Source organism: Oryza brachyantha, chromosome 11 (genome assembly GCF_000231095.2).
Source record: "Oryza brachyantha chromosome 11, ObraRS2, whole genome shotgun sequence".
In the NCBI taxonomy this organism is placed as follows: Eukaryota; Viridiplantae; Streptophyta; class Magnoliopsida; order Poales; family Poaceae; genus Oryza; species Oryza brachyantha.
Window position 1 is genome coordinate 1,881,309 of NC_023173.2, and position 19,878 is coordinate 1,901,186.

At 41.6% G+C, this 19,878-nt stretch overlaps 3 protein-coding genes across 4 annotated transcripts; 2 read left to right on the plus strand and 1 right to left on the minus strand.

The window, feature by feature from the left end:
• Positions 1 to 215: 215 nt before the first annotated feature.
• On the minus strand, positions 216 to 3,522 carry LOC102708937 (purple acid phosphatase 22). Of its 2 annotated transcripts, none has more exons than XM_040529176.1 (5): positions 3,363 to 3,522; positions 2,659 to 3,214; positions 1,187 to 2,056; positions 1,011 to 1,099; positions 216 to 725 (listed from the first exon to the last, which is right to left on the minus strand). In XM_040529176.1, exons 1-5 carry the CDS (start codon positions 3,428 to 3,430, stop codon positions 509 to 511), a joined length of 1,800 nt encoding a protein of 599 aa, XP_040385110.1. In that variant the 5' UTR covers positions 3,431 to 3,522; the 3' UTR covers positions 216 to 508. The 2 variants fall into 2 exon arrangements, with proteins under 2 accessions (XP_040385110.1, XP_006663217.2); XM_006663154.3 differs by having other exon boundaries at positions 2,659 to 3,201; positions 3,363 to 3,391.
• Positions 3,523 to 6,855: 3,333 nt separating this feature from the next.
• LOC102709218 (probable purple acid phosphatase 20) lies at positions 6,856 to 11,228 on the plus strand. Its single transcript, XM_040528613.1, has 3 exons — positions 6,856 to 7,125; positions 9,775 to 10,066; positions 10,162 to 11,228. Exons 1-3 carry the CDS (start codon positions 6,949 to 6,951, stop codon positions 11,013 to 11,015), a joined length of 1,323 nt encoding a protein of 440 aa, XP_040384547.1. The 5' UTR covers positions 6,856 to 6,948; the 3' UTR covers positions 11,016 to 11,228.
• A 5,283-nt stretch (positions 11,229 to 16,511) lies between these two features.
• LOC121055706 (protein LITTLE ZIPPER 3-like) lies at positions 16,512 to 16,945 on the plus strand. The gene is made up of 2 exons (XM_040528614.1): positions 16,512 to 16,563; positions 16,664 to 16,945. The coding sequence occupies exon 2, from the start codon at positions 16,682 to 16,684 to the stop codon at positions 16,943 to 16,945; it is 264 nt and encodes an 87-aa protein (XP_040384548.1). The 5' UTR covers positions 16,512 to 16,563; positions 16,664 to 16,681.
• The last annotated feature ends 2,933 nt before the right edge of the window (positions 16,946 to 19,878 follow it).

The following is a 19,878-nucleotide window of genomic DNA, read 5'->3' on the forward strand; positions in this document are numbered from 1 at the left end:
AAACCATTATTCCTCTTTTGTCTTAATTGTGTTGTCACATTATCAAAATTATCTACATGACATTTTATTTATTGAGAATGAAACTCCTATAAAATTAGCATTGGGATTGGCCTTAAAATGGTACGATCTTTATAAAATATCATACATAAATTTCTTCAAATATTATTTCAAATCCATTTTACAACTTCATAATAGCTAATCCATACACTTGTAACTTCGAATAACCAACACAAATTAATCTATCTATTCAAACATTTAGCACAGAAGAGCACTGAAGTAAAACTATCAGTGTGGCCATGTACAAAGCGGTGTACGATTTATTTCCCTAGCGACTGATGAGGATGATTTCTGACATTACCAGAAAAGTAGAAAACAACTGAAAACACAAACACTATGATTTTGATGTAAAAGACAATGTCTGAAGGTGGTGAGGTTTTAGTTCGTCTCTTCCATTTGTTCACGACGCTGTCCTGTCCATGATTTCTGTGGATCGTGCTAAGTTGGCTAGCTACAGCTCGTCGACCGGCCGACCGCCGGCGGCGGCGGCCGGCTCGCCGGCAGCCAAGCTGTGCAGCCAGACCTCGTCGCGGACGGTGGCGAACTGGTCGTCGTTGCGGTGCCACGTCCAGACGGCGGTCGTCTCGTTCACAATCCTCAGCCGCCCGTGCCCGAAGCTCGCCTCCCTGAACTCCGACAGGTGCGCCGACTTGTGCCCCTTGATGAACCTTCATAAATTTAGGTAATCAGATTTAGTTGTTTAATTAGGCATACAAAAGATAACTTTTATCTCATTTGCATTACATCTGAGATGAGATCATGATGTGGATGATTGGTTCAATTTTAAAACTAAACTTCACCAGAATTTGTTTCAAGTTCTGAATTTTGCTACGATTTATTTTGCTACGAACAAGGTGTAAGAGTTTGAAAATAAATCCTTATACAATTTAATTTTAAAAATAAGAAAAATAAGAGATAAAAAAATAGAAAAAAAAAGACTTGGCGTGGCTTACTTGAGAGCAAGGCCTTCTCTGTTCCCTCCATCGCCAATGGTGATGTACATTGGGCCCCGGCTGTCAGCCTCGTTGTCGTAGATCCTCGTCTAGTAATTAATTAATTAATCAATCATCAAACGAGAGAGAGAAAAAAAAACTAAGGTGTACACGTGGCATGACCATGCAGAACTTACGAAGCGCTCGTAGGCGTGGACGTGGCCGGAGAAGACGACGTCGACGCGGGCCTCGTAGAGGAGGCTCTCCATGGCGCGGCGCATCCGCTCACCCTCCCCCTGGTGCGCCTGGTTGGTGTTGTACCACGGCGCGTGCAGCAGCGCCAGCAGCCACGGCGTCCTCCGCCGGTCCACGCCGGCGAGGTCCCGCTCCAGCCACGCCCGCTGCGGCGACCCCTCGCCGAAGTCTGCGTACGAGCCCAGCATCACGACGTGCGCCGCGCCGCCCGCCGCGTCGAACGAGTAGTAGAGGTTGGACGCCGAGCCGCTCTCCTCGTGCGGCATCCGCCACCGCGCGTTGTACGCCACGAACGGCGCGAACTCCACCACCGGCAGCGTCTCGATCTCGTGGTTCCCCTCCGTCACCATCCACGGCCGCGCGCTCGCCAGCGGCTGCACCAGCCGCCCGAACGTGTCCCACAGCGGCTGCTGCGTGTCGGCGTACGACAGGTCGCCCGGGAGCAGCAGCATGTCGTAGTCGCCGCCGCCGGCGATGTGCGACAGCGTCGACGCCGTCCACCCCGTCTGCCCCAGGTCGCCGATGACCACGAACTCCACCGGGAGCCTCGCCGGCGGCGTCCTGAGGGTGAACTCGTCGCCGGCCTTCCCGCACTGGTAGTAGTACGTCGTGCTCGGCTCCAGCGGGCCGATGGTGGCGTGGTGGATCGCGCCGGACTTGTACAGGAAGTAGCTGTACGTGGTGTGGTCGCCCGTCGCCGACGCCGTGTACTTCCCCGGCGACGTCCCGTACTCCACCACGGATGGTCGGGTCCGGTCGTCGGTCACCCAAGAAATCCTCATGTTCTTCTCCCCAACGATCGAAATGTGCACCTGATTATCATTGACAGCCATACAGTATATCAACTTGGTTCTTATTATCAAAATGTTAATCAAGAGTAAGTATTATTACATGATAATAGTTTTAGCTGCAAATCGTTCGGATTAAATTTTGCAAAAGCTCCCAACTACTTGTCGTACTGACATGTGATTTTGGTCTGAATTTGTACCGTTGGCAGGTTGGTAGGAAACGTGGAATTGATTGTTCTGTACTATGAAGCCCCCACGAAATAATTTTAGACATTTAAACCCGGTTGGCTAACAGATGTCAGAGCAAATGCCAATATGGATCTGTGTCTGACAAAAACAGATGCTACGACGAACAAATTAATTGGAAGTTGTAGTTGCATCAATCACTTCTGAAAATTCCTAATGATCGAGCAATAATTAATCAAGCAAATTCCAAGAATAAAAAGAACTCTGCAAGAAATGATGATGAGATCATGAGACAATCAGACAGCAGAATTCGCTTTGTCACTGAACGATCTTGGGATGTATGGATGAACTTTTTTTGTTAAAACAAATGAAAAGCAACGAAGCATTCAGAAGGAAAAAAGAAAGAAACTACAAGTGTCAGACTCTGTCAGACGACGCACCTGCTGAGGATGCGACGCCGGCTTGCCGTGCGCCGTCAGCACGAGCGGGCTCGGCGGCGGCCGGACGTACTCATCGGCGTGAGCGCACAGGAACACCAGCGACGTGAGCCCCTGCACCAGCAGCCTCCACGAGCTCGCCATGGCCGCCACCACCAGGTCACCGAGGAGCGTCCCGGTGCAGCTCCGGCCGCGCGCCCGCCGGTCCAGGCACCACAGGCACGGCGCGTTCACGGCGGCGAAGGCGAACCCGGCGGCGGCGAGCAGGCTTCTCGCCGGAGCAACCACCGCGACGCGGCACACGAGGCGTGTCAGCGCGGCCGCCCGGCGGGCTACTATTATACACGCGAGCAGTAGCGTGCGGAGGAGGAGGAGGAGAAGCAATGCAGCAACATTAACTAGTAGCGGTGTTACCCGCGGCATGAGCTGCTTACGCGTGTCGTCGCGGCCGCACGAGGAGCTCGTCGTCGCCGCCTCCTCGGCCGCGGCCGTCGCCATCATCGCTGGAGCCCAGCCTGGCTTGAGCCCGGACGAGCAGGAGCTGACCTGGTTGCATAAACTAATTAATCGCGCGCCATTAGCATTTAATTAACCTCGATTGATTAGAGCATATGCTCGGAGATATGCCATGGTGTTTCTTGCTTCTTTGGCCATCGTGCGTGTGTGTATGTAACATGTAATATATATGCGAGCTTGCGTGTATGTACCTGACATGTGGCGTGGTCGTCGGCGGCGGCGGTTGCCGGAGCGGAGGAGGAGGCCGCCGCCGCAGCATGCGGCGGAGGAGGGGTGGAGGGGGAGGAAGGAAGGAGATAGGTAGGTTGAGGTTGGCATTGCAAGGCGATGCAAGATTTTTGGACAGTTTTGTCTCTCTTTTTTTTTTTTCTCGTTCACTGTGGCCCTGCTTTGATTGAAGGATTGAAGCTGACAGTGGACACATCAGCATTCTAGATGCAGATGGGAGGGAATATTATTAGATGCTGTTTGGGTGGACGAGAAAAATAAATCATTTTAAGTTTGGAAGCAATATTATGCCACCTTTTTAATTCAAATGGGACATGATTTCTTACATCATGGAGCACATGATTTTATCGAATACTGCCTTCGTATCAAAATATTAAAACTTAGTATTCAATAAGACATCATATAGTGGTATAAATATAAACAGTTCAAATTCGTACCGCTATATATTTTAATATTTTGAGATGAATAGGTGATAGAGATGGCTGCATGCGTTTGTCATGATTTACCGGATAACTGAAATGAAAAGCAGTAATACACGCAACAAAGCAAGTCAAAGATCGATGTTTACCATCACAGAATGCGTGCATGTAGGCTAAATATCAGGTGTTCTTTCACCGTCCTACCTAGCCTTTAGATATTTTTAGCTTAAAATATATAAAATTTCAACGTACTCACCTTTTCTAAAGTGCAGTCTACAATTTTTGCAGGCCAAAAAAAATTAATGACCCATTATCACCCCTTATACACGTAAGTTTTTTGAACCATGACATGCCTTTATTGATGTGGGTCCCATGAATACACCGTATTTAGATCTATAGCAATAGGATATGTTATCCACTATTAGATTGCTATACATTGAAACCAAAGAAGTATTCAACAAAGAATACATGGACACAGATGGAACAGTGCCATACCATGGGTATTGCAATGTATTGCCTTCGTTCAATAGTAGTTATAGATAATTGTAGCTTCGTAGTTTAAATTTGAACTACAAGCTACACTTATTATGGATTTAAACTATAGGGTCGTAGTTATTATGGGATAGAAGGGTAATACGTGGTATGAATTCATCTCATATGCTATAATGGCATTGTTATTATGATCATTGTTATATGGGCATGTATGAGAGTGGAATCTATAAGTTACTGCTTGTAATAACAACGATATACTGGTAAAGGATCTGCCTGCTATGTAGTAACGATGATTGTATGTTCCCTCTGCAAATTCGAATTTCATAATTGCACTCAAAACTTGAATTTCATCATTGGAGAACCATTCTTCCCAATATGTGTTCTTTCGGTCTTCTTCTTGAAGAACCTTATCTTTTTTTTCTCCTTGTTCTTGTTTAGTTTGGGGCAATCAGCGATGGAGGCCCAAACTCCATGCACTCATAACATGCTTTGTTTGATTGTTGTTTGCCCTTGTCCTCGTCTTTCCTTTTTCATAGCTCTTACTTCCAGAGAAAACTCTTAAACTTGTGCACCAATAGTGCTAGCTCCTCATCATCACTATCCGAGCCACTTAAGACTTCTTCTTTAGCCTTGAAAGCCACATCTTTGTTTATGGCTTAAGCGCTGCTCAAGGCTAGGTGTTTGACCTCCTTAGCTTCTTCTTCCAAGAACTCATGCGAGATGATTGTTGAGAGCACATCACTTAGTGTGAGCTTCCAAGAGCAAGGTTCGATTCATTGGAGAGATAGCCCGGAGAAGTCTCTTGACCACAACGAGATTCGTTATATCTTTTTCTCTAAGACCTCGAATCTTGTTGACGATCACCATCATCTGGTGATACATTTCTTAAGGAATCTCATTGTCTTGCATCACATACCTTCCAAGTTTTACTTCAAGCAGCTCAATCTTTGACTCATGAATACCAAGAGATTCCCCATGAGCTAGTTGAAGTGTATATCAAATCTCCTTGGCCTCTTCAAACTGGTCAACCTTGTTAAATTCGTCGGGACTCAAGGAATTAAGGATGATGCTACCGGCTTGAGTATTGCGGTGGATAAGCACATCTGTCGCACATGTGCATACAATTTTGTAAACACTTAGATGCAAAGAGATTATGGCTACGTTCATTTATGAGGGTAGGTAAGTTAACTTACTCGGCACGAAAAACGTAGTAATATATTAGTACATGATTAATTAAATTAATTATTAAAAATATAAAATAGAATAATATGATTTTTAAAACAACTTTTCTGTAGAAAATTTTTGTAAAAATTACACCGTTTAGTAGTTCGGGAAACGTGCACGTGAAAAGCGAGAGGGTTAAGTTATCTTAAGCCTCTTTCCGTACGCGGCCTATATACAACTTTTTCTTATGCTTCCATGCTTCGTAGAATGGTCCATCGAAAGAGGGAACATGACCGGAAGGCATAGAGACGACATTGTGAGATGGAGAGTTAAGCTTGGAATAATTAAAATCGAGAGCAAATCCTTCTTGTATTTAGTGGAAGTGTGCAGCTTGCTCGATGAAGCATCATCCTCCTCTTCTTGGTGAGAATCTTCTCTTCTCTTGGACAACATCTTGGATACACTTCAAGCGGTTAAGCCTTCGGAAGTTGAAGTTCTTATGCCTTCAGAAGCAATTAAATACAATAGATTGCAAAAATACACTACACCAGATTAAAAGTAGAGAAAGAAGCACATGCAATGCCTTTCGTTATATATGTGTTAGATTCATTAATTAGCATTCATACAAATTTAGACAAGATTATATGACCTTACATCATGGGACATACAGGGTATAGTTAAAAGTTTCTTAAAAATGAAAAGTGTGAATTATAAAAATGCTAGTCATTATGCAAAAAAATTGAAGTCATCACTCCATCTTTTGGTTTATGATTATACTCCTCTTAAATTTATAGCTGATTTTGAGTTTTTTCACCTAAATTTATTTTCCAGCCTTAGCATTTATATTTCTAAGAATATATATATATATTATTTATAAATTATTTTTTTTTTACAAATATAACATCTGACTTTTTTTTATTGAAAAGCCAAACAATCAGAGAGTTCTGGGCCGGAGGTGGCTAACCGATGTGGGGCCATGCCAGCCCAGTCGAGGCCACAAGGTGACAGGCACCACAGCCTACGTACGTACGTGTCGCTCGGCTGAAGGTGCTCCGGTTGGTTCCACTTTCACACGCGCAAACCGCCCGCCGAACATCACCGGCGGAACAGGAAAAAACAGTTTATTTTGTAGTAGTGCTCCATGAACACAAGTCACCCAAAGTTGGCGAAAATTAAACGCCATATATACTCCAAATTCCAGATTCGCACCTGAACTGAAATGAAATTCATGCAAGTTTGGACTCCTCCACGGCAGCAACCACATCACCAATCATTAATTATAATATTATTAGTATTATTAGTATCTGCTTTGCTCTTGGCGCAGTCTTCTTATAAATACACCCGTTTCTGCCGTGGTTGGTCCTTCCAGTTCCATCCGTCTTGCATCAGTTTGCATATATATGCCGCTCCATTTCAGTCTCTAACACGATCAGATCATTCAGGCCGGTAGAAACTGTTGCGTGTGGGTGTGGCCATGGCGACGGCGAACAGCCTACCGTTGGCTCTCCTCCTCCTCCTCCTCGCCGCCGCCGCTCTGTCGCTGCCACCGCCGTCGCTCGCGGTGACGTCGCCGTACGTGCGGCCGAAGCCGAGGGCGACGCTCTCCCTGCTGCGCAAGGACGCCGACGACGACGGGCGGACGCCGGAACAGGTACGCTCATGCCAATCAAATGGACCTCCTATTCCGATTAGACAACAGCACAAATCCTCAGGTCCTGAAAATGTTTTATTTATGGGTTTAATTGGCCGTATACACAGAGTTGAAATCTTATATAAATAATTCATCATGATCCGTTGATCAGTTTCTTCTTAGCATTCGTCAGTTTTTGCAAGTTGATCTGAATTGTTGAGTGGCTTGCTCCGTGTTGGTCATCTAACTGAAACTCATTAGTGTTTGAGTGAAAGAAAAGATTTAGTAAAAGAGTCCAACAGTCCATCCAACCATAGTCTCCTTCATGTGACACCCTGGCTTCCCTCGTGATCATCGGATTATATTAACCTAGGAAATTGCAAAGTACGAACGAATTATATAGTATCCTGGAACAAGTGGTAGGAGCGATTAATTAGTTGGCTAATCTGCATTGATTTGTTTAGTTTAACCTAGAACGATGAGGCGACAAGAGAGAAGCAACAAGAAGCCCCTTTGGGTGTCTTGCTTTCCCACTCGTCTCATCTCTCTGGGCTTTCTCACTCGTTTAATTATATATCATTTCTGGCCATGTCGGCATGTGGTTTGGCCGAGGTGTTATCTACTGATTGATTGGCTGTTTCCTGCTGCATAATCACAGGGCCACACTGAAAGCAACTTTTGGCTAGTGTTGCTGATACTGCAATTAATCACCATATCCACACATTAAGCCATATGCATACTCCACTTTTTTAAGAAAAAAATAAAACAAATTAAACCAGTAGTAGTATTGATTTGCCTGTGTACGTGTCAGATACGGTCGTCGTGGAAACAATTATAGCAAACATAGTACTACTGCTGTGCTGCCATGTTGGATAGCTCGTGGCATTAAAGAGCGTAATTGTTTTGCTTATTCATACTAAAAAAATTTAAATGATATATTTGTACACAAATAATAATTTATAAATAAAATTTTTATGTACATATTTTTACTGATCTAAAAGTTAAGGCCAGAAAATAAACTTTAGTGGAAAAACCCAAAATCAACTCCAAATATAAGCTAAAAAATTTAAATTTTTTTTATAAACATAAGTAAAAGCAAAAAGATAGGGTGAAATATTCTTAAAACGATCAAATCTGCCTCAGAAATATTAGACCATGGTTTTATGTGTTTATGTGATTTCTAGCTGTAGTCAAGAAAGCATTTATTCTTGAGATCAGAAGTGCGAAAGCATTTATGAAAAAGGAATAAAACATTGCCAGTAATATATAGAAGCGAAAAAAGAAAGTCATTGGTATTATATCCTGTATACAGTTGGAGGTAGCAAATGCAGTATTCAGATATGTCAAGAAAGACTGTATGTTCAATATTAGTATGAACGCTGACTTTAGTTTTGCTCTTTCTTCTTCAAGCCATAAATGAAAAAGGTGACCTAACCAAACACCCAAATCTAAGGTCTCGTTTAATTCCTAAATTTTTTTTCAAAAACATCACATTAAATTTTTAGAAACCTAAATAAAGCATTAAACATAGATGAACTAAAAAACTAGTTGCACAGTTATGGAAGAAATCTTGAGACGAATCTTTTGAGCCTAATTAACCCATGATTAGCTAAGTGCTACAGTAACCAACATGTGCTAATGATGGATTAATTAGGCTCAAAAAATTCGTCTCGCGGTTTCTAGGCTAGCCGTGAAATTCGTTTTTTCATTTGTGTCCGAAAACCTTTTCCGACATCCGATCAAATATTTGACGTGACACGTCTCCTAAAAATTTTCTTAATCTAAACACCACCTAACACTCAAATGTTTCTTGTTCTTTGTTTCTCTCTGGAAGTTTATATTTCAAACTCTTAAGCAACCTGTTTACTGAGGTGGCTGGTCCAATTCTAGCCTAGTGAAGAAATGCTAGACGTTTCTGTTATGCAATTGCATGAAGCAAGAAGCAAAAGTATGCTAGCTTTCCAAGTTTGGTCACTGTCAGTGTGACATGGCTTAGTGCTGATATAGAAGAGGACAAATTATGGTTGCACCAAAATGCTGTCCAATGTTTGAGTCAGTGAACAAAAGTCAACATGAAACTGTGTGCTTCTATTTATTCAATTCAATTTATCATTAATTTTGGGTGGCGTTTAAATCAAATTCAGTACACATGTTCATGATTTAGTCAGTATGCGTGATAATTTATTACAGTGCTGGTCCTTATTGATTTACACAAATTACTTCATGTTTAGAGTTTAGACAGATGTACACGTATGGTTATATTAAATTACAATATAGTCTACTGTCTTGATCATGTATCATCAAGTTTTCAAAAATACTGACATTGTCAAGTTGCCTAGCCTCTCTGTTCCAAAATTTAAGCATATATGGTTATGTATCTTCCTATTGAAAACTTCTGGTTGTAATGGAGAGAGTACAGAATAAGTGGCACTATTACTTGCCATTAGAATGAAATCCATGAATCTCATTTTAGCAAGTAACATGCGCTAATTAATTTGAAGACGACATTGCAGCTATTTAGCGTAAATGCCTTGAACTTGGTTTACAGTTCACAACTTCAGATTCTCACTGAATTGTAGAGTGAAAAACATGGATCAGATTCTTGTTGAAATTTTCTTCAGATAACACCACATCTCTGAAGAAAATTTACTGTTTCGACGCAAATTTCAGGTGCACATATCAGTGGTAGGCTCTGACAAGATGAGAGTGACATGGATCACCGGCGACGATGCACCGGCCACCGTGGAGTACGGCACGACCTCCGGCCAGTATCCGTTCTCGGCGACCGGGAGCACCGACACCTACTCCTACGTCCTCTACCACTCCGGCAAGATCCACGACGTCGTCATCGGCCCGCTGAAACCCAGCACCACCTACTACTACCGCTGCAGCAACGACACGTCGCGCGAGTTCTCCTTCCGGACGCCGCCGGCGAGCCTCCCCTTCAAGTTCGTCGTCGCCGGTTAGAGCTAGCTGCTAGCCGCATGCGTTCTTGAATGCTTGCTGTTCGAGCTTCGTGATGCATTTTCCCTGTCTCTCATGGCGGCGTACCCGCAGGTGACCTTGGGCAGACGGGATGGACGGAGTCGACGCTCCGGCACATCGGCGCCGCCGACTACGACATGCTGCTGCTCCCCGGCGACCTGTCGTACGCCGACCTGTACCAGCCGCGGTGGGACTCGTACGGCCGCCTGGTCGAGCCGCTGGCGAGCGCGCGGCCGTGGATGGTGACGCATGGCAACCACGAGATCGAGAAGATCCCGCTCGTTGAGCCGCGCTCCTTCAAGGCGTACAACGCGCGGTGGCGCATGCCGTACGACGCCGGCGCGTCGCCGTCGGGGTCCAACCTCTACTACTCCTTCGACGTCGCCGGCGGCGCCGTGCACGTCATCATGCTGGGGTCCTACACCGACTACGCCGCCGGCTCGGCGCAGCACCGGTGGCTGCAGGGCGACCTGGCCAGCGTCGACCGCGCCAGGGCGGCGTTCGTGGTGGCGCTGGTGCACGCGCCGTGGTACAACAGCAACGAGGCGCACCGGGGGGAAGGCGACGGCATGCGCGCCGCCATGGAGGAGCTCCTGCACGGCGGCCGCGTCGACGCGGTGTTCGCCGGGCACGTCCACGCCTACGAGAGGTTCGCGCGGGTGTACGGCGGGGAGGCGGACCCGTGCGGCGCGGTGCACGTGACCATCGGCGACGGCGGGAACCGGGAGGGGCTGGCGGAGAAGTACGTCGACCCGCAGCCGGCGACGTCGGCGTTCCGGGAGGCGAGCTTCGGGCACGGGAGGCTGGAGGTGGTGAACGCGACGCACGCGCTGTGGACGTGGCACCGGAACGACGACGACGAGGCGGTGGTCGCCGACCAGGCGTGGATCACCAGCCTCGCCTCCAACCCGGCTTGCAACAAGTGATCTAGTAGCTAGGGAATTTAATTATAAAAAATGCAGCGCGCTCAGAAACAGATTAATCAAACTAAATGTTTGTTGCATTAATATCGATAGTTAGAATGGGTAATTGTAATATGATACTATCCACGTTGATTAACCTCAATGATCCTATTATAGTTATTTTGGGTTCCGTGCTGAGTCAAATCTATTTATGTTTAACCAAATTTATGAAAGGCTATCGCGATACTATGGGCGCGTTCGAAACCGATCTGTCTAACCAGTGCACGTGAAACGAAGAAAATTATTAGCATATGATTAATTGAGTATTAGCTTTTATAAAATTAAAAAATAATTAATCTATTTTTTTAAAACAATTTTTATATAATTTTTTTAAATAATACACAGTTTAACAACTTAGAAAACGTGCGCACGGAAAAAGAATAAAAAGTGTAACTACTTTTCGAACACGCCTATTAACATAAAATAAATATATTATAAAATATGGAGTATTCAACTACGATACAATTGAACTGTTTATTATATAAATTTATCATATTAAAATAATATAATTACTATTCGCGATATGAGGTGGATATCATTACCATGCCATCGACCCTCTCTTTTTTTTTTTCCTTCTCTTCCTCTTCTTTGTTGATAGGTCGCACCCACTAGTCCTTCTCGAAGTTCCTCACGGGATTAACTCCACACCCGCATCTACTCCGTGGAGCACCTCACCGAACTGCTACCGCATCGGCTGATTGGTTAGGTTGGAGTTCTCCTCAGTCCTCACGACACCCCACGGAACCAATATGTCATCATCGCCACTCTCATCTAGCTCAACGAGAACGAGGGGGAGACACAGGGAAGAGAGGATGAAGATGAAGAAAATGGAACTACCATGTGGGTCATATGTCTAAGAGTATTTTGGTTTAGAAATATGAAAAATATGACGGTAACGACGTGGATCTAATTTTATAAAATAATAGTACCATCTAGCCGATATTAAAATAGCAATAGTATTTTTAATACGACAATTTTATAATGCTATGGATCAAATTAACCCATGGAACTAGTATAGTGTCATAGATAGGGTTGAAGCCAAAGAAAACTAATAAGGGGCTGTCGGAAAAGCGAACTTGAATAATACATATTTTTATACCCATATACCCATAAGTGAATGTTAGTATATTTATATAAATTTAAATCAAACCTGGAAATATTTTGACCTCGCATAACTCCCTCAAGTTGTTTTCACACCAACACGGGCTCAAAAACACAACTTTAAATTCATATTACATTACATATATAAATAATGCTTTATTATAGACGTTTCTAGACCTAACTAAATTTATATAGATGTTAATGCATCAAAAAATATATATATATATAAACCATATACATTGATCCTTGTATGAATCTATACAAACCTAAAAAAAGTAACGACTAGTTTAAATTTTTGGCCTTGGAGGACAAGCTAAAAAAATCTTATATATGAGCATTTTTTTTCTAAAGTATCACTATTTTCTATATAAAATCTATTATTTTATATACAAAACAGTTGTACCTCTGAAACTTCTCAAGAATTATAAAATTTCTCTAAATATATACGGATATACCCTCCCCAAGTCATGATGCCGCTCCCGCGGCTTGAGGCGGTTGCTGCTGGGCTGTCTACTTTCGGCTCTCAAGTTGCAACTTAGTGGGCCTTTGGTCTGTTGGGCCTAATCTGCTGAGGCCCAAGTAGCAAAAAATAGTTGATGAACACTGGATGGCGTGACAAGGCCCAGTGCCACATGGGCTTCAGGTTCGTGTGTTCAGCCGCGTGTTACTTGCTTGGGGCCTTCATGTATTTTTTGCCTCTGGTGGTACAATTTCGTCAATTTGTGTGCTGCATTTCATACAAATTTATAGGAAACAGGCTAATCCATGCGAAAAATTAATTTTCCTGCACACCAGAGCCCCACTGGTTTTTTTGGTTTGAAATGCATCTTTGGAAGAGAGGATATATCCTTAGAGTAATTTCACAGAAATTAAATGTAGTGTGGAGTTCACTATAGGGGTCATTTTTTGGATTTTTTAAGGAAAAAACCAAACATCATATTTATAAATAAAAATAATTTTTAAATAAAACTTTTATACATATGTTCTTAATGATCTAAAAGTAAATGGTAGAAGATAAGCTATAATTAAAAAAATTCTAAAATTAACTCTAAATTTAAGATACAATAACAAGATACACTCGAAAAGATAAGATTGTATCTCGTGACAGTAGTCGTAACACACGGCACAATGTACTGGGCGAAGTTGAGATAATTAAGACGGAGCCCACGTGAAACTCTCTTTCCCGTGGTATGCTTTTCTCAATTTTTCTTCCCAAGCCAAAAACATTGTTTTTTTCGCTTGTTAACCGGCGGTAACGATATGATCGGGGTTACTTATTTACCACTTCCATAATTTTAATGCTAGATGCTCTTATTGTTCTAAAATATAAATATTCTTAAATTATTTATAATAATACTTAGTCCATCAATTACTCCTGATTTAAAATTCTTTTTATTTTATCCCTACCTCGAGCCCCATCCGTTACGAGGCACCATAATCTTTTCTTTTTAATTTATACACTACTAAACAACTTAGAAATCATTACATTTTAGACAAAGGTAATAGTAAGAAAAACATTAAATGCTTACTATCTCCTTTTACCCTACATTATGGATTAAGCCATAATAGGTCCAGGACAATGGTCAGACACAAGTATGATCCTTATGGTAATTTAAAATTTAAAAGAAGTTAGTGAGAAAACCAACTTATCAGATTTTTTAAAAAAGGATATATGTTTTGCAACTTCTAAATTCTATTAGTTTTCTACATTATACAACCATATATTTTTAGAATAAATAAGCTTCTCACTTAGTATTAGGGTTGTCATAACTCATAAAAGCACGTACAATAGCAGACTATAAGCTAGCTACAAACATATTTTAAGAAGATAAGAGGAGAGAGAAGATCAATGGACTATAGATTTATAGCCAGTTGTAGCACGGACTCTAAGACATATGTGTATAAGAGCAAGTATAATAGCAGGCTATAAGCTGACTAAATGCTTATGTGGAGGAGAGAGGGGATAAGAGAGAGTGTAAGCAAGCTGTAAGCTTGTAGCCAGCTCGGGCCCAAGAACCAAAAAACTCTGTGAAAATGACATGTGGGTCCTACATTAATGATAAAGAGCTAATTAGTATATGGGTAGGCTAAGAACTGGCTATAAGAAGTCTTATAGTCGACTTATTGGCTATATTATTAGACTTGCTCTAACAGGTAAGACCGAATATTAAATATATAGTATATGTTTATAGATAATTATTGTATAGATTGACTATTAAGTTGATTATACATAATTTATATAGCCAAACACTTGCCAATACTATTCAACTTGCTCTGAGCACTCCAAGCAGAGCCAAGGGTCAAGGCAGCAAATGCAGCTGCAGGAGCAATTCTGATCCTAGAGTAGGAATTCTGATCCTGGAGCAGGAGAGCGTAGCATGTGACTGGTGTGAGGCAGTGCTGAGCTCATATTCCCTGCTCCCAATGACCTAGGACTACATTATGGCCAAAATTGACATTCCTAACCGCTTCACTCACACTGCAAAAACACTGTGCTAGCAAGCTGTTCGGTCAGCCGGATTGCAGGCAGCACAGCACAACCATTTCCAAGGCTTGTCCATCCTGTCACCAAAATGGAGCTGCTCCTGCTCGTATCCACTGGAGTAGGCATGATGATCATTTCCTCTTACCAAATGCATGCCTTTTCAGAGGAAGAGCACGGCAACTCCAGTTTCGCTCTGTCCGTCCTGAGTCCTAACTACACAGTGCAGCAGCTGCACTAGCCTGGATCACTTCCATAGTCAACATATCACATCAGATATGAAGAATCCAAATCTTGAAGCCAAGATTATTCTGCAGGCTGCTGCCAGTGTGTCCTCTAGTACAGTGCACTCGTATGTTCTTTCTGAATGCAGTCCAAGATCGATGTGCACGAAGGAAACGGCAGAAAGATGAGAAAATTCAGGTGTGCTGCTTCACACAAGTCACAACTGGCAAGTCAAAATACTTTGAGGTGATTTAGGAGCCAAAACATTTCATTTTGTAAAGTTCCTGTCAGGCCTCATATACGCAGACAATTCTGTAAAGAAGGGTAAAAATACGGAGTAAAGGCATGATGCAAACGTTTCACATCAGATCTTTGGTTTGAGGTGATGTGCCATGATGGAGGGCCTGAACCCTGAAGAAAGGATTGGAGTATGGTTGCTGTTGCCTTGAGTATCCTAACAGTTTATCTATTTCGTTCTCTATCTTAAAAATAGAAGATTTCATTATCTATCTTAAAAATAAAGGATAAAAGATAAAGATTAAGCTTCAGCAGAACATCCATCTCATCCTCTATTTTTAGATGTCATCTATATTTGGAGAGATAAACTTTATTGGATGTTCTCTCCATCCTCCAAAGGAATATGGAGGATGTTATATATGGATGATCTGCTGAAGTATAAAGAGATATAGAGGATAAAACTGTTTTAGATCATTATCTAAATAAAGATATGGATGATCAAATTTATATAAACGGTTGGGATCCTCTAACTCTACATTTATAGGGCGATTGACGAACTGAAGACATGCACTTGAGTGCTGCTTCATCATTAGCTCATGCCTTGGGACAGTAAGAGATCTGCTGCAAGATCAGCAAAGAGCATTTTTAGCTGGAAGCAAATTAAACACAGTGTGTTCAATGTTCTGCTTTCTGTTTTGCGGTCAAGCTAGCGGCTAGTACTTGTAGCTGCCTGTGCTTTCATCATTGAACAGGATTTACTGTTGGATTGGCATTAATTGGTTAGACTCAAGTCAAACTTAATTGATTTGAAAGAAGAGACTACAATTTCATGGTTCAAATGGTAGAAGTTGTACTATTCTAGTATCATAAAGAGTGCTCCTATAGTTTGCCTGATGAAGTTTTGGCCATAATGATCGAGGAGCTACTAGCTCATTGCATAATGAGGATTTTATATGTGAATCAAATCACTTTTTTTTTTTGAAACGAGTGAATCAAACCATATGATTCACGATTTGATAGACCATACACCATTGTTCAGAGTTGAGACTTGCATTGTTCATGCAGCAAGCTAGACAAAAATTCAACACGTCTCACATCAAGTTATTGTTACTACTCCTCATCATGATCAGAGAGAGAGATAGAGAAAGAGTAAAGTCAATCTAGGGAGCTGGAAGAAGATGAAAGAATTCCATCGATTGCGTATCTTTGGACTGAACAGGAACTGCGTCATCAATTCATCACCATGATGACAATTTTGTTTGACATCTAGCTACTCCCACAGATCGAGTTAAGGCCTTGTCCCTTGTGCACTCGAGTTGTGCCTGCACTCTCTTCTTCTTCTGCAGATCGAGAAACTCCTCGTCGTGGCCTATAAATACAGACGCCCCATTCAAGCTCGAAACTCCATAGGCCAAGCAGCCAAGAACAAGCTTTTCTTTTCTTCCTCTTTGATTTAGAGATCTAGAGGTGATTACAAATGAACACCGAATCGTTTTGAATCGATCGAAGTTCTGACTACGTTTTTTTTCTTCTCTGAAGTCTGAACTACTTGTTGATTTATGTGCAGCTGGTTCAGTTCACTGGGATGGATCGGGTGACCAACCTGTACCTGGAGAACCTGTGCATCATGCAGGAGAACGAGCGGCTGAGGAAGAAGGCGCAGCTGCTGGACCAGGAGAACAAGGCGCTCCTCGCCAAGCTCAAGCTCAAGAACAAGAAGCCCTCCTCCGCCGCCACCTCCTCGCCGTCGTCCCACCAGCAGCCAGACGCCGCCGCCGCCGCCGCCGCCGCCAATGCCAAGGCCACGCCGGCGGCGCCATCGTCCAAGGGTGGGAAGAAGCCCAAGTGATGTACGTAGCTAGACGCTAGGGCTCGATCGAGGTTCATGCATGGGTAGACGAAGATGCTGACGTCGATCGTCGAGGGCTCGAGGCCATAGTAACCATGGATCTTTTGTAATTAGCAGCAGTAGCTAGCTCAACCTAGACTAAGTATACCATGCATGCATCAGTTGACTACGTACTCTAGCTAGAATTACGAGTGGAGTAGCCATGCATCAGAGTTGTTTTGGGCTTGTGGACTAATTTAATCCTGTTTCATTGCATGCTTTGTGCCTGCATTTCTGCAAATGCGTTATCTTCTTCGATCTGAATTGCAAGAAGAGTAGCTGTATCATGAGATGGTTAATATATGCTGCTCAGAATCCAGCACCTCCATAGTATAGAGTGGTGCAGGTATCGACCATGAGATGTTCATAAGCTTCTCGAACTTTTAAGCTGTGCTTAATCTGTAGTAGGTGAGCTGCATGCAGTTCGGAAACCTAAAGAAAACATTCTACAATAACGATCTTTTAGTGAAGCTGTGTCAAATATTGATGGGTACACGAATGGAACTCTACTTTCAGACTTAAATTTAACACAAACGGCGTCTTAATGATCTATTGCACTATATATATGCAACGGCTATCAGTATCTTCTTCTGCTGATGCATCACCTATTTTTCCAAGAAAAATGCTACTGGATCAGATTTGCTGCTAGAGCTAGCTAGACCCCAGCCCTCTGAATTGTCCTGCACTCCTGCTGCAGTTTTAATTTTATTAACACCGTGATTGTCGTATATTTATAAATAAAAAATAATTTATAATATATATATATATATATTCTTATAGATCTAAAATTAAACGCTGGAAAATAAATTTTGATAAAAAGCCCTAAGACAAAAATTTTAAATTTTAGAGTTTATTAGCATGAGAAAAAAGATATGGGATTTAAGACATAATAACGGCCTTGCAAGAAGTGCATGAACGATCTCACCTCCTTTCTTTTCTTTTGTACCACGAGATACCGGTATCGTGAGAGATATCAAATCGTTTCTTACTCTTAAATCTAGCTAAATAGAAGAGAAGGACACGAGATACCGGTATCTTCGTTTCTTACTCTTAAATCTAGCTAAATAGACGAGATAGAAGAGAAGGAAGTAAATCTAGCTAAATAGATGAGATAGAAGAGAAGGACACGAGATACCGATATCTTCGTTTCTTACTCTTAAATCTAGCTAAATAGACGAGATAGAAGAGAAGGAATAAGAGTAAAACCCAATAACTTAGGAGTATCTTTGTTATACGTCTGTTAAAAGCACTCACCAAAGCATGTGCCAATATTATTAGCCCCGCTGCTGGTTCAGGCGAACTCGAGTGATCGATCAGATCACTCATCAGTGCCCCCGTCCCATCTTACACCCCAGCTCAATCGTCTCCTATGCACACTTTATTTTTAATTAATCGCCTCCTCAGTAGAACAAGATTGATACGGATAGTGACAGAGCGACTGTTTAATAATTCTCTCCTCTTGAACCATACCGGTCACGGATTCAACCCTTTTAGGGGTCAATGCGCTGTCAAATCACAACTTAATGCACATTGTGTGAAGAATGACTGATCATTTTTCATATTTGTCTTTAAAGGCCGCTCTTCAAAATATATCTTTCCTCCCCCAGTTTTTGAAATTTTAAGGAATTTCACTTTTTTATGGATTTTTCAGAAAACCATTTGAATCAAAGGAATGAACTCTATGAGATCCTATGAAATTCCTATGAAATTCCTATAGAATGCTTCTTTCTATACAAGTTTTGGAGGAAATTTAACAAGAGGTTAAATCTCATGAAAAAATCCTTTGAGTCTTTATCTCTCCTCAAATTTCTGTGTTTTTCTGTGGTCAAATCAAACTGTCATTTTTACGTTTTTATTATGTTTTACAATCCTTTGTTTTATACTTATATTTCTGTTAGAATCATATGTTTTTCCTATTCCTCCGTTTTTTTCATTCCGGTGATTCAAAGAAGCCCTTAAAATATACTACCTTAATTATTTCATTTATATTTAATATAGACTATGAAGATAATAAAAGATTACGTTGTAGTTACTGCATCGGTTAATCTTAGAAATTTGAATTGGTTAGATTTCTTTTCTAAGTATCTAATTGACGTTGGAATCATTTCAAGGATTGAAAACATGTGAATGAGTGCAAACATATGCTTATATTGTGGTACATAATTTGAATTTTAGAAATGATTCTATTTTAGAACGGAGAGGGTACGTAGCTTATGTAAAGTTAGAATCTATAGTTATTGCTTCACCCGGTTTTATTTAACCTATCACAACTATCTCCTATTTTTTCTTAATCAATTATTGCATATGTCCTAAAATAAAATTATTTTTGCTCATACTTGTTTCTTCCAAATAATTTTATTTTTTAGCGATCATTGCATTGAAGTTTATGAAAATAATAAATAAATACATCGGGGAAAGATAAAGTAGAGAATAATTGTATTGATACGATAAACTAGAGGGTATTATAGTCTGTTTTTATATTGGTATGTGTTGGATAAGTGAAAAATAAATTATTTTGGGGACAGGAAGTACAACATTGATCATTCAACTTCATTATTTTTTAATTCACATGGAAATATATAGACATACTTATATTTTAGAACCGGGATTAACTTAATACGGAGAATGTTATTGTTGTTTACGAACATACTATCTCCATCCATAATAAGTGTATTTCTATGATTTAAATTTGTTATGAAAAATGTATTTAAATTTATCTCTATTTTACCCTATGGACATACAGCTGTGCACTATCTACTTGTTTAATAAGAGCATTGAAGTCATCCTTCTTCTTAACTACTACCCGTCCAAAAATTTAAGTACTCGAAGGGGGTGATTGTGATTGTTTGTTTTTTTGGAAAAATGCCAAATGAGATGTTTGTAAACAAAAGATA

What these genes read in the sequence shown, in the direction of transcription:
- LOC102709218 (XM_040528613.1), top strand. Translation starts at nt 6,949, where the DNA reads ATGGCGACGGCGAACAGCCTACCGTTGGCTCTCCTCCTCCTCCTCCTC. An exon ending in ACGGGCGGACGCCGGAACAG is followed by an intron (nt 7,126 to 9,774) that starts GTACGCTCATGC and finishes CGCAAATTTCAG; the next exon opens with GTGCACATATCAGTGGTAGG. An exon ending in CTTCAAGTTCGTCGTCGCCG is followed by an intron (nt 10,067 to 10,161) that starts GTTAGAGCTAGC and finishes GCGTACCCGCAG; the next exon opens with GTGACCTTGGGCAGACGGGA.
- LOC121055706 (XM_040528614.1), top strand. Translation starts at nt 16,682, where the DNA reads ATGGATCGGGTGACCAACCTGTACCTGGAGAACCTGTGCATCATGCAG.
- LOC102708937 (XM_040529176.1), bottom strand. Translation starts at nt 3,430, where the DNA reads ATGCTGCGGCGGCGGCCTCCTCCTCCGCTCCGGCAACCGCCGCCGCCG. An exon ending in ACGACCACGCCACATGTCAG is followed by an intron (nt 3,215 to 3,362) that starts GTACATACACGC and finishes GCGATTAATTAG; the next exon opens with TTTATGCAACCAGGTCAGCT. An exon ending in CGGCGTCGCATCCTCAGCAG is followed by an intron (nt 2,057 to 2,658) that starts GTGCGTCGTCTG and finishes AATGATAATCAG; the next exon opens with GTGCACATTTCGATCGTTGG.